The 13,258-nt window shown below is 41.6% G+C and overlaps 1 protein-coding gene across 17 annotated transcripts in view; it reads left to right on the forward strand.

The window, feature by feature from the left end:
• Positions 1-13,258, forward strand: part of ralgapb (Ral GTPase activating protein non-catalytic subunit beta) — a 34,563-nt gene that overhangs the window by 10,664 nt on the left and 10,641 nt on the right. For 6 of the 17 annotated variants that reach the window (XR_005207200.1, XM_037772152.1, XM_037772153.1 and 3 more), the window contains 11 exons: positions 321-561; positions 1,181-1,216; positions 3,073-3,274; positions 4,433-4,600; positions 4,760-4,874; positions 6,795-6,942; positions 7,079-7,143; positions 7,228-7,372; positions 10,171-10,307; positions 10,748-10,930; positions 11,763-11,911. Coding sequence is in view for 16 of the 17 variants with exons in the window: in XM_037772152.1 (XP_037628080.1) it covers positions 321-561; positions 1,181-1,216; positions 3,073-3,274; positions 4,433-4,600; positions 4,760-4,874; positions 6,795-6,942; positions 7,079-7,143; positions 7,228-7,372; positions 10,171-10,307; positions 10,748-10,930; positions 11,763-11,911 (1,589 nt within the window). In the remaining variant the exon portion in view is untranslated. The remainder of the gene's footprint in view (positions 1-320; positions 562-1,180; positions 1,217-3,072; positions 3,275-4,432; positions 4,601-4,759; positions 4,875-6,794; positions 6,943-7,078; positions 7,144-7,227; positions 7,373-10,170; positions 10,308-10,747; positions 10,931-11,762; positions 11,912-13,258) is intronic. The other 11 variants (XM_037772155.1, XM_037772161.1, XM_037772162.1 and 8 more) reach the window with 6 other exon arrangements.

The raw sequence follows: 13,258 nt of genomic DNA on the forward strand, positions 1-13,258 counted from the left end.
TCTATGTGTGCCCTCTTGACTTTACTCGTTTGCTTGCTTTCCTCACTTCCGTTTCTCTCGTGCATTGGTGCGCTTAAGCTTAACAGTCAATCAGAGTGATTTCTCTCACCGACGGGCTCCACATCGATTCAACATGCCGAATCGGCCAAAAAGCCTCCGACATGGGCAGACTAGAGCCAACGACATAAACTAAGCCGACAGACGCTCACCGTCGGTCCCAAACTGTCCGATGGTCGACCGTCGGCTGGGTGTGTCAGGGCCTTTAGTTACACTAGTCATGTTGTCAACAGCCTAATCAGATATCCTTTCCCACCCTGCAGGGCAGTGGCAGTCAACCAACCAAAGCATCCCAGCAGCAACAGCAGCAGCAGCAGCAAACTTCGTCCTCGCCGACCCTGCTTTCCAGCCCCAACCAGAGCAGCTGGGAGACTCGGCCTTTGCCGGCCCCAGCGCGGCCGAAGGTCAACAGCATCCTCAATCTGTTCGGCCAGTGGCTTTTCGACGCCGCACTGGTCCACTGTAAGCTCCACAGCGGCCTCAGCCGAGACCCCAGCATGACTGGTAAGACTTGAGGCGATGGTTAATAGCGTTTCCATTTATGCATGGGCAGGTGGGTGTTTCGTTGCCGTTCATTAGTACGTGTTTTCGTGGAGTTATCTGTGTTTTTTGGAGTCTGTTACTTTTGACTGTATGTCGTTGGGATATCCTTTCCTTTTTTCACCGTTTTCTCTGAAACTTCTTTGTACCTTTCTGTGTGTGGAGGGCTTGGTTAGAAGTGGCCTGGTATGAGATTTCCATCAGATTCTAATCCATTTACATCTACCAACTATTTAAACCTGGCTAAAACTGCATATAGACTATAACCATATGCTGAGGACTTCATACGGCCATTTTATTGGTAAAATCATCGCTAAAGGAGTCAATGACAGCACATACACTACTTAGTATTTGAAAAGAAATTTGGCTCATCATTGACTCTCCATTTATTTTTCTCTTTTTGGTGTAGTGTCCTGCATGTGTCTACCATGTCTGGTTAATGTTAAAGATTTGTACTGGGTCAAAAGTCTTGTAATGACAAAATGACAAAAAACAAAAACAATTCATGCCTGATATGAATTGATCCCAAAATATTGGATCTGCTTTGATTTTGTGTCTCTCCACTATTTCTGTTATCTTGCAGCCTCTTTTATCCAAATTCTCCTTTCTTATAAATCTTGTAAGTAGGAACGGCAGTTTTCTTTCCTCACTTGATTTGCGTTTCTTGACAAATCTTCCTGCTTTTTGATTGAGTTCCTCATGATCATCGCCATTATCGCCATTGTTTTCTGTTCCCACTGCTTGTCATATATCAAAGTTTCACCAGCGTTCTCTCAGCGTTTCTCCAAAGGTGATGGAATGGGTTTCACCAACTGACCACTTGTCTCGACCATAACGTTGCCACTTTGTGACAACGCCACCCCTTTTTTTAAGTTCTCATTTTCTTTTCCTTTGGACACTAATCCTTATTATTTAGTTTCCAAACCCCCCCCCCCCAAGTTTAGCATTAATATATTGTTTCGTATAATTTCCTTATTTTTCGTCAGTTCACTTGAGTTTTGATTTTATTGGTTTGGTGCCTCAGTGCATGAAGTGAATGTTCTGTACCTTGAGTGACAGTCATATAATTGCAACAGCGAGGGAGCTGACACAAGGATTTGGCTTTGTGGTCTTTTGCTCAAAACATTTTATTACCAACACACTACACTTGGTCATACTTTGTGTCAGGGATGGAGAGAACTTCTATGCAGGGTTCCTACGCAGTATGGAATTTGATTTGAGTCATTTCCAGGCCTGGATAAGTATGGAACAAAGAAAAGAGAGTATGGAAAAACATTTATTTCCAGACTGTTGCCCCTATTCTGTTTTCTAAAATATAAAATTCAGAATTTAAAAAAAATGAATTGATCAAACAAGCAGCAGAGTGTTTTTCATGACGTTTGGAGCAACCAGTGCAGCCAAAATGTTTACTACTGTGTGAGAGAGCGCGGGCCAGAGCGAGCTTGATGACGTCGAAAGCAAGGCAAAGAAGTAGTCTATGGCGTGCGACTGAACGCACACTCCGCCTACGCAGAGCTGCCTATACGCCTGTACGTCACAGCCAGGGCCGGGGTGTCCATATAGGCAAACTAAGCACTTTGTCAAGGGCGGTGAAATGTGGGCCCACTTTTCATCATGAGCAAAATAACAATAAGAATATAAGTCAGACTTGACCAATCTAATACTTTAAACATTGAGGGTAAAAACGAGCGGCCCCCTCCTAATTTGGACTGATCCTCATTTTGGTTGAAATCTGATCGGCTCAGTCATTTACATCGTGAACTGTGACGAACTGTGACCAGTATCCCAGCTCACCTGTTGCTAATAGAGGGGCGGTATAATTGTTATTCACCTAGATCGGTATTGCCCAAAGTGCATGATGTTTGGCAGAGCAACTTCTGCTTAGAACTGTGGACTGAACAGCCACAATGGGTAAATGCACGTTTTCTGAGGGGCTGGCTTGACAATCCCAAATACAAAACCTGGTTGGTTAACAATTCCAAATGAGAAAAGAGAGCTGGATGCAAACTTTGTGTAAAATCGACATCTCAACCATAGGGGAAGGCACCGAAGCACTGGAGTCTTGTCACAGCATCCTCTGCACCTCGAGTCACAAAGTCACAAAGTCAAATATGGTCTAAAAAATTTACTGAGAAGTCTGGAAATTTTAGTCTGGGAAATTATGAAATTTTGAAATGGAAAATGTGTAGGAACCCTGTCTACGGCAAACTCTTTGTGTCAGAATTCCCTTTTTAATGCATTTAAATGATGTGAGTGTGTTTGCAGTCATTGAAGTCTCTGTTGTTGTGATAGCGATTAAATGTTTGCTTTATGGTGCTTTTTTTCCCTAATTTTTACTGTTTCCTTTTTTTATTGTAGTGTGCATATAGTAGCTACATGTCTATGTTTGCCTGTTTCTCATACATGCATGTATACTAATGACCACATTACAATTCAGGGTCCTTTCATTCTCTGTCTCTTCGCAACTCTCTACAGCGATAGCCACTCAAGTAGGTCTGGAGCTGAGAAGGAAGGGTTCCCAAATGTCCACCGACTCCATGGTGTCCAACCCCATGTTTGACGCCAACGAGTTCCCAGAGAGCTATGAGGCAGGACGTGCCGAGGCCTGCGGGACTCTCTGCCGCATCTTCTGTAGCAAGAAAACTGGAGAAGATATTCTTCCTGTTTACCTGTCCAGGTAACGTAGTCAGGATTTTTTTTTCATGCCCAATTCTGATCCAAACTAACAACCACCTAACTGTGGGCATGTGGCTTTAGTGAACTGTTAAAGGGACCCTATGTGAGAATCAGAAATTGCTCATTAACGGTGACATCTGTGGTTGTTAAGTCAACGACAGTCAGCGTCCTGTTGCTCGCGCTTGTGCTCGCATCTACGTAGTCAAAACAGTGAGGCGACACACACGAGACTGAACGTGATTGACAGCTAAAACCAAAATCTCACTCTATATTTCACATGCTTAGCAGTAATGTTAGCTTACCAAACGAAGGTTTCCATGAATGGAAGGCCCGGCCGATGTTGATCCTAGTGTCAACTTTTCCTGCTTCAGCCTCCTGAACGTGGTCAGAAGGCAGAGGGGTTACACCGTAGTTTTGGTCTCCTGGGTTAGAGTCAATAACATTACTCGCTCTGGAGTTAACCCCCGCCGTCACTCCACTCAGCAGCAGGGAAACAAGACACAGGAAACCTCTATTGGTCTTGAGGAGCTGCAGCATTTATTTCTGCACAAAGTGCAACTTCCACCGTACATTCACTTGATATTCTCAAAGCTAAACTAACGTTCTTCTGCTCCGCCGCTCGCTTGTTTTCTCACGCACTCGCCGCCGCTCTGTCTCTCTTGCTTTACCACATACTTCCCAGGTGCACACACACTCTTCGCACCGGCTCTGCTATTCTCCAAAATGACCTACGCCACTCCGACAACACTAGTTCCCCTCCCCGCCCCCCGACGTCGTCACCTTCCTGTTTTTTGTGCTTCTGTGGAGTTTGTGTTGGAATCTGAGTTGTGGTGGGGGCTGGTCGTTTGTTGGCGTTAGGGGACTCCATTTCTAACCGAACGTTGGCACACTGTTAGCCCTGTTGCGGAGCTGAAAATAAAGGCACTCGCGCGCATGCATTGGATTTCCCCGGAAAAAACGGCCCGCATTCTTCACATTAAAAGCAGTCTTTTCTGAGCAGAAAGTCACGGAAGGTCTAATTTGTTAGGTTAGGTTACAACCTGTTCACACATAATAAAAACGTTTATACATGTAAAAACTTACATACCTTACCTTACTTACCTTACCGTTAAGATTTTAAACTGCAAAACTTTGAGTATTCCTCTTTCTCCTTCTGCAGGTTCTACATGGTCCTGATTCAGGGTCTCCAGATCTCCGATTTTATCTGCAGACCAGTTCTGGCTTCTATCATTCTCAACTCTTCCTCTCTCTTCTGTACTGACCTGAAGGGCATCAATGTGGTGGTGCCCTACTTCATAGCCGCCCTGGAGACTATTGTACCAGACAGGTTAGACTGGTTTTGGATTAATTACCGTGTAATTGGCATCTTTTATTTCCTGGATAACATTCTCAGACCATGTAATGTTAGTGAGATGTCTCTTCAGAGGTTTTGAAAACATTGTCTTAAGTGTCTTGAAGTCCATGAGATTTGTTCTACTCTAAACAGGGAGCTGTCCAAATTCAAGATCTATGTAAATCCCACCGACCTGAGGAGAGCCTCCATCAACATCCTGCTGGCCATTCTGCCATTGCCGCATCATTTTGGCAACATCAAGTCAGAGGTAACAGCTTTCTGTACATCTGTACATTTGATATATATATTAAATCTGCCACTTTAATGCAGCGTTATGCATGTGTTTCTGGGTAGGGGTGGCGTGTTATACCGGTATTGACGATAACGTGATATTTAGAAATGATATATTGATATAATGTTAATAAGAAACATATGATAATATCCTGTAAATAATCCAGTGCCTCTTAAATCATGTACAGTTATGGTTACAGACTCTCTCCACCTCCCTAAAATCATATTTTGAGTGTAATTCATTTGCCAAAAAAGAGACAAAACACACAATGAACAAAGTTAAAGATGAATTTGACTGATTGCATTATTATTTATTTTTTTCAAATTTTTTATAGATATCGCAATAATATTATAAGAATTCTTTTGGCCGCTAGGGTTGGGCGATATGACGTTATATACCGCGCAACGGTAGAAATGTGTCCACCGGTAGAGATCTGGCAATACAGTTTTCCACCGCGGTAGCTATTCTGATGTGCCTCACAAGGTAAAGCACTTTTTGCATAAATGGAGGAGAGTGAAGTTATAAATACAGAGCAGGAGGAGGCATCCCAACCAACCCAAGGCAAGAAGAGCTCCGGTTATACGATTACCAGACATCTGCACACTGTAGTTTATTTTGACAGTGTTTTTTCAGAAATGAAAGATGAGCAAACCCTGCTTCTTTTGGTATAAAATACAAATTTGTGTGATTTTATATTGCACTGACTGAAGTCAGGGTGGTATTCATTTGCACCTGTTAACCTTAAAACTAGAGCTGTCAAAGTTAACGCGTTAGTAATGCGTTAATGATGCGTTAATAATGCAATCGATCTTCCGGAGGATGCAGCGGGCTCAGTTTTGAACCTAGAGTGAAGATACATGGTACCAACCATGTCATACTAGCTTGTCGCGAAGGAGGTTAAATAATGCTCCAAATTTTGGCTAGGAAAAACTGGCATGGCCATTTTCAAAGGGGTCCCTTGACCTCGAGATATATGAATGAAAATGGGTTCTACGGGTACCCACGAGTCTCCCCTTTACAGACATGCCCACTTTATGATAATCACATGCAGTTTGGGGCAAGTCATAGTCAAGTCAGCACACTGACACACTGACAGCTGTTGTTGCCTGTTGGGCTGCAGTTTGCCATGTTATGATTTGAGCATATTTTGAATGCTAAATGCAGTACCTGTGAGGGATTCTGGACAATATTTGTGATTGTTTTGTGATGTTAATTGATTTCCAATAATAAATATATACATACATTTGAATAAAACAAGCATATTTGCCAACTCCCATGTTGATAAGAGTATTAATATTTGACAAATCTCCCTTTAATGTACATTTTGAAAAGATAAAAAATGTGCGATTAATCACGATTAAATATTTGAATCGACTGACAGCCCTACTTAAACACTTGAAATTATTGTTCTCGGGAACCTTAAAGCTTCCATTTTTAAAAGAATTTTAGTTTTACTGTTTTGAGTCTTTTGTTTTTAACTCAAGTGTTGTCTCATGTGAGGCAGTTGTTTTTGTTTGTGTGGAAGTTTCAAATAAAAGAAGAAAATAATCAAATGTGATGAATTACGGGATGGTTATTTTAAACCATTTCTTAATTGAATTTACAGAACAATTACTGTATCGTGATATATACCATTACCGTGATATAAAATGACATATACCGTGATAGAGGATTTGGCCATATCGCCTACCCATAGCCACGATAATAGTGTAGTGAAAGTCTGATATGGTGACAGCCCTATTTCTGGGTCTGCAGTGTAAATCTAATCTCTTTTTGTTATTGTAGCTTTTTCCTTAACTTGTGTGAAATCCTTGTTGAAACATTTTCCGTTAAAGCTTCTTGTAGTGAAAACCTTGTACACTGGGTTCTTAAAAAAATGTTGGTGTTGTGCTTTAGGTTCTGTTGGAAGGAAAGTTCAACGAGGAGGATGGATGGCCTCATGACCAGCCCGTGTCTTTCCTGTCCCTGAGGCTGCGTCTCGTCAATGTCCTCATAGGAGCTCTTCAGACTGAGACTGACCCGACCAACACACAGCTCATCCTGGGTAACTTTTTTATCTATTTATTTTGCCTCTCCGTGTTACTTGTGTAGTATTTTTGCTGACTTAACCATTTTCGGACCGTGTTAAAGTCTATTATTCTATGTATTGTTTAATTACTGACCCACCCCTCTCCTTTCAGGTGCAATGCTAAATATTGTTCAAGACTCAGCGCTGTTGGAGTCCATAGGTGCACAGACTGAAACAGTAAGTAACTGTAAGGATTTTCTAATGCTAGAAGCAGCGTGTGATGGGCTGGATATCAAGATTGCTGTGTTTTTGTGGTGGTAGGGGAGTATAGACGGCAGCCACATGACTGTGAGGAGTCAGAGTCACAGCCGCACCAACAGCGGCATTAGTTACACCAGCGGGGGAAGCACGGAGGCCACCAGCCCCGACTCTGAGCGTCCTGTCCAGGCCCTGCTGCGAGACTACGGTAAGACACACAGCTGCTCCACGTAAACTAATATCCTCCTCATGCTGGCTGAATTAACACAATGGTGCAGGCTTCGGTCAGAGCGTGCATAACAGGCTCGCTGGAACATTAATCAATGCAAAACATGTAACGTGAGAAATTAACACATCTGTTCTTTGTAGCTAACGTGGTTAAAGTGGTATGCAGAGTTAAGAAGCGCTGGGTAAAACGTCTTTGTAGGTGATACCAGCGTTATTTGCTGTGATGCTGTGCTGTTCTCTGATTGATTGGTTGCCTAATCAAAAGCATTTCAAAGATTTCATCTTTTCCTCAGTAGGGCTGAGCGATGTTTGACTAAATGAATGTGATGTGAGAGGCTTTTTAAAAAAATATATATATTTATAATTTTGCCCTCATCTACTTTCACTGAACACAGTGCTGCATATGGGCGACTTTGTCCAGCAGGAAATGGGAGGAAGGGGGAGGGCTTCCTGTGGGACAGGACGGTTACATTGTTTCGTGAGGCTCAGGCCTGGACAGGAAACACAAGACTAGAGAGTGGGAAGGGGTCTGGAGACAGTTGTTACATACGCTGTAGTCATCATAAACTTAGAAAATAAAAAGAATTGGAGTCACATCTACATCTTACAGAGGTTTAATACAGAAATGTGAACATAATTACATTTTAAGGCTTTACCTAGTAGGGATGCACCGATACCGGATCAGATATCGGGCCGATGCTGACTCAAATAGCTGGATCGGGTATCGGTGACAAGTGGGCCAATCTATTCAATTCAGTTCTATGTTTATTATGTCATACATTATATACTGGAATTTAAATTCCTGTTTTAAGTTTTGTTGCTGCATTGAAAAGGTTTACACTTGAATTGTAATTCCTGTTCATTTTTAAGATTTTTTTAATAACAATTCAGTAATTCTATATATAAATGTATCTGCTTGTTACATTTTGTTTTAAAAAGTTAGGAAAGCAATGTATGAGTCAAGCCTGATGTTGCCTTACACATAAAACAATGATCCCTGTCACCTCCACACAGTGAGGCATACAGCTTATCGTATTGGCCGATACACAAAGCCCAGGTTTCGGTATCGGGATTGAAAAAGTCAGATTGGTGCATCCCTATTACCTAGTGTGTTTATACATCCTCAGGTTCTTTAGGTAGAAACTCTGAAATGGATAGTCCGCTTGAGAAATAATTACTCTGGATGGGACAAAAATAACAACGATAAAGGTTATGGGACAGAGGGTTATGGGAAGAACCAGGCAGAAGAAGAATTCTACTGGTGTCACAGCCTTTACTTGAGGCTCTGTTACTTCCACTAACATGCTTGATCAACACAAAGTCAGCCTTTACTTTACTCTGTAGTGATTTAAAAAAAACAAAAAACTGTTTTAAGCCCTGCAAATTCTAGTTTAAGCTGAGAAAGTGTATGTTGCTGTCCGACAAGTTGTGGCTACCCTCTTCTATCAGTGTCAGCTCCACATGAAGCAGTGAAACATATTCAGAGAAATTCTATCCTTAGATCCTTACAAATTCATAGCAATTATTATTATTACTATTATTAGTATGATTATTTCACAGACCTATTTGTGTATAGTCATGTAATTTCGTATTAAATATTAAGTAGTTTTAAACTCTCAGGATTTTCACAAGATTGGCTTAGTAATGAATTCATTAATTTGGTTTTGGATGATTATATCATAAATAGTTTTTTTTTCTTTCAAAGTCAAAACTTGGTCGCTCAGCCCTACAGTGTTCTTCAGCAGTTTATTTACTACAGTGGAAACCGCTTATAGTGATCACGTCTGTCCGGGTCAAATTGATCGCTATAAGCGGATGATTATTATAACTGAATTTCTGTTGTTGTGCATCATTTCTCATGCAGATTACCATCTAAATGACATTTGTATAATTATTACATGAATTCAAAGTAATGAAAGGACCGCTTTGCTATTTACTGGCTCGCTGCCAATTTTTTCTGCCTTTTCCCTCACAAAGGGTGAGGCATTGCTGTTTTTTGTCCGGCTCTGCAGCTCGAGCGTGCATGCAGAACGGCGCCCCTTTGCCAGTGCTCCTTGTGTTCTCACCCGGTAGCGGCATGGAGGGAGACGGGCGCCTGTCTGCATGTGAGCCGCAGAGCTGGTCGAGGATCGGCAAAGTTTCACTTTTGGGGCATTAAGTGACGAGGCCTTAGCAATCCACTTGATGAGGGCAGCTTCAACCACAGGTGTTCTCCCCGTGCATGTTCGTTTTTCAGTCAGAGAAAATGACTATCTTTTTCCCGTCATGATATCAATGTGCACGCAGCATCAGCCTCAGGTATCCAGCTGGAAAGCAGACGGGCCGCGTGGCAAAGTATCAAGGGAGTAAAGTAAAAAACAAAACAAAAATTCAATTAACATTAGTATTACGTAGATTCAAAATGTTTTTCCATATGTTGTTATAAGCGGACTACTTGATTACTATAAGCAGATTATTTAAACAGCATTTATAAAGGAATGATTCTGTCCCAGGCTTTTTGATCCATATATACAGTAAGAGGTTGATCTCTGTAACTGGGATCACTCTAAGCGGTTTCCACTGTATCTATATTTTGGTCTACCTGAGATTTTTTCTCAACATTGTGTGCTGAACTGATTTCAAACTCTATTCTGATGCATGTTTTCAGTATCTAATACCTGGGCATCCAGGACTTTTTTCCTGTTGTCCTATATACCCTAGCTGTGTTGCCTGAATTCTGCTTTGCTCTATTCTCTGCGGTGTTTGGTGTTTGGTATTTCGGGGTGTTATATGGTCTAGCTCTTCCAGATACGGCGGCAGGCCTCCTGGTGCGCAGCATCCACCTGGTCACTCAGAGACTCAACTCCCAGTGGAGGCAAGACATGAGCATTTCACTGGCTGCCCTGGAGCTGCTGGCTGGGCTTGCCAAGGTAAAGGTACAATGTCCCAACACCACAGAGACTCACTGTAACAATCTGCAATCATTACTAGCTGGCCAAGAACACGTCTTTCAGATCACCCATTTGTCAACAAGCAGATGCTGTTAGTTTAGTAGAATTAGTAAAATAGACAGTAGTTTACATTTTATAGCCCACCACAGTCTATTTCTATTTTAAATGTAGAGTGTTGGGGAGCAGAAAGAGAAGAAGCCAAGGCAACATTGAGGTTACATGAGGTTATTTAAATTGACCTAAATGCTAGTTCTAACAATAGTGTAACCTTAACTTTTATTTAAAACCACAATTAATCAAATGTTTAATTTACAAAGTAAACAAATCACATACACACCAAAGCCTACAAAATGTGTTCACGAGTGCATGAAATGAAGAATTGTAATGATACATTTTCCTATATATTTTGTGTATGTTTTAACCAGGTAAAGGTGGGAGTGGACTCTGCAGACCGTAAACGTGCCGTCAGCTCTATATGTGGGTACATTGTGTACCAGTGTAGCCGTCCAGCTCCTCTTCAGTCCAGAGACCTCCACTCCATGATTGTAGCTGCCTTCCAGTTTCTCTGTGTGTGGCTCACAGAGCACCCTGACATGCTGGATGAGAAGGTAGCTTTAAAGACTGAATTACAATTTGACTCAGATATGTTGTCAGTTTAGAGAGCAGAGGAGTGGACTCGAGTCACATGACTTGGACTCGACTCCGTCTCGAATCATAAATATGATGAGTTTAGGCTCAACTTGACAAACTCAAAAAAGACTTGCAACTCGCCTTGGACTTCAACACCAATGACTCGTGACTTCACTTGGACTTGAGCCTTTTGACTTGAAAATACTTGATACCTTATCCAAAGCCCAAAGATTAAAAAGTATGTTATTTACCATGCCATGAATAAATTAATTTCCATTCATTTCCTGAATCATTAACACGTTAGCGCTATTCATTCCCAGCAAGTAAACACTTAATACCCCATATTTCCAGACAGCATCCAATGAAATTGCAGGAGAGAACCATGAGGAACATTACGATACTGAGTGGTAGTTGGAAAAAATTATACCAAAGATAACTTTGTTCGCTTACAAAAACAATGCGGTGGTCAACCAAAAAACAAATTGCAGTATGTAAAATGTGCGGGTTGAAATTGGTGGAGAGTGCATTATGTCTTGTTTAGGACTTGGGACTTGCCTGTCTTGAATTGGGACTAAACTCAGGACTTGAGTGCAAAGACTTGAGACTTCCTTGTGACTTGCAAAACAATGACTTGGTCCCACTTCTGTTAGAGAGGGATCAAATTTGTTTTGGTAAGATTAAACTTCTACCAAAAACATACCGAAAATTGGATACTTTGCCATTTCTCTGGTCGAAGCCTCATTTGTGTGGAAAGAAAACTGTGTACTACTGCTTTGAGATCTTATCCCCTTTCCTTTTCTTCTGGATCAGGATTGTTTGGTAGAGGTGCTGGAGATTGTGGAGCTGGGAATCTCTGGCAGCAAGTCCCGACAGGAACAGGAAGTGCGACATAAAGGGGAGAAGGAGCACAACCCAGCTTCAATGAGGGTGAAGGACGCTGCTGAGGCCACTTTGTCCTGGTGAGATTCCTCAGAGTTTCTACAGTTTGTTAATATAGTTAATATACTGTGTAACACTTTCAACATAACACTCTGCACATACAGGCAAGGCATATATTGATTCAAAGTGCTCTTTTGTTTATCTTGTCATTTAAACTAACTCTGCTCTGTCAATTACATCCTGTGTCATCTTGACATTTCATATTCATTGTTGGTGTCTTGCCTGTGTATATACAAGGAATGCTGTTGGGTATTTATATGTGAATGTAGAAGGAGAACTCCTTTGCATATAGCCACTCAAAACATTTTGTAATGCATAAAACTGTAACCATCACCATTCTATGCTATGAACTGGGAACTGCAGCAAACACTAGCCTTTTCTAGTCGCGACGTCTCCTTCTTATCTACAAGCATAGACACTTATCTTGATCTGCACAATGGTTGTTGACAAGCTAGCAAACAAATGGTCATTGTAGAAAATCGCAGTAGGACTGCTAATGTGGCACTGCATGCTAAATAGCCTGCAAACTGACATTATCAGTTGGCTCGTCAGCTGTAGCATTCGGTACTGCTTGCCTCGCCATAGCCAGTCACACAATAAAAACTATCTAAAAAATAAAGTGGAACCTGTGTCAGGGCATTGGCTAACTGGCACCCCAGAAAATAACAAAAGAAAAACAATCCAATCAAATCATCACAAGCTTAAAAACGTAGCTGCAAGTATCAAGGGGTGCGTTCATAAATGCAATCTGATGTTATACACTGAAATGATAGCGCTGTGGAGCGTTCTATTTCTGTATGAATTAACAAATGTTGCTGCTCTGAGTAGTGCTCTGAATAACTGAACGGTATATTCCAACAGCGCTCCAAATTTATGAATGGTCCAGTTTATGCCAGAGTGACTATTTACGAACGCACCCAAGATCAGTCAGTTTAGATGCAGAATAGTGTGGTCCTCCTTTTTCTTTATTACTGCTTAACATTACTCTCTGTCTTTTGAATTGTGAGCTACTGTTACCAGAGAGCTGCCCCCACCAGAGGCTGACAGGCTAAAGGGGCATTTCTGGATATCTTCCAAAAAAATGTTCTTTCTTCCTTTAAACAATAAAATGTTATCAGCAGTAGAGCTGTCCCAAACACCATCAACAGTGTATATTCAAGGCTGCGGCCAGGAAGGGTGGGGGGGGGCTCAATCTGCCGAAGGAGCACTTTAATCTCTCTGAGATGGACGGCATAGCGCTGTAACACGGGTCATTCGGTTTAATTAAAGGCATTCATTTTTAATGATTCTGTTATTTTATAGTATTGTTGTTTGTATTTTTGTTTGTTATTGAATAAGAAGCATTTTCCAAACGGTTTGGTGTGTCC

This window comes from Sebastes umbrosus, chromosome 6, assembly GCF_015220745.1.
Source record: "Sebastes umbrosus isolate fSebUmb1 chromosome 6, fSebUmb1.pri, whole genome shotgun sequence".
NCBI lineage: Eukaryota > Metazoa > Chordata > Actinopteri > Perciformes > Sebastidae > Sebastes > Sebastes umbrosus.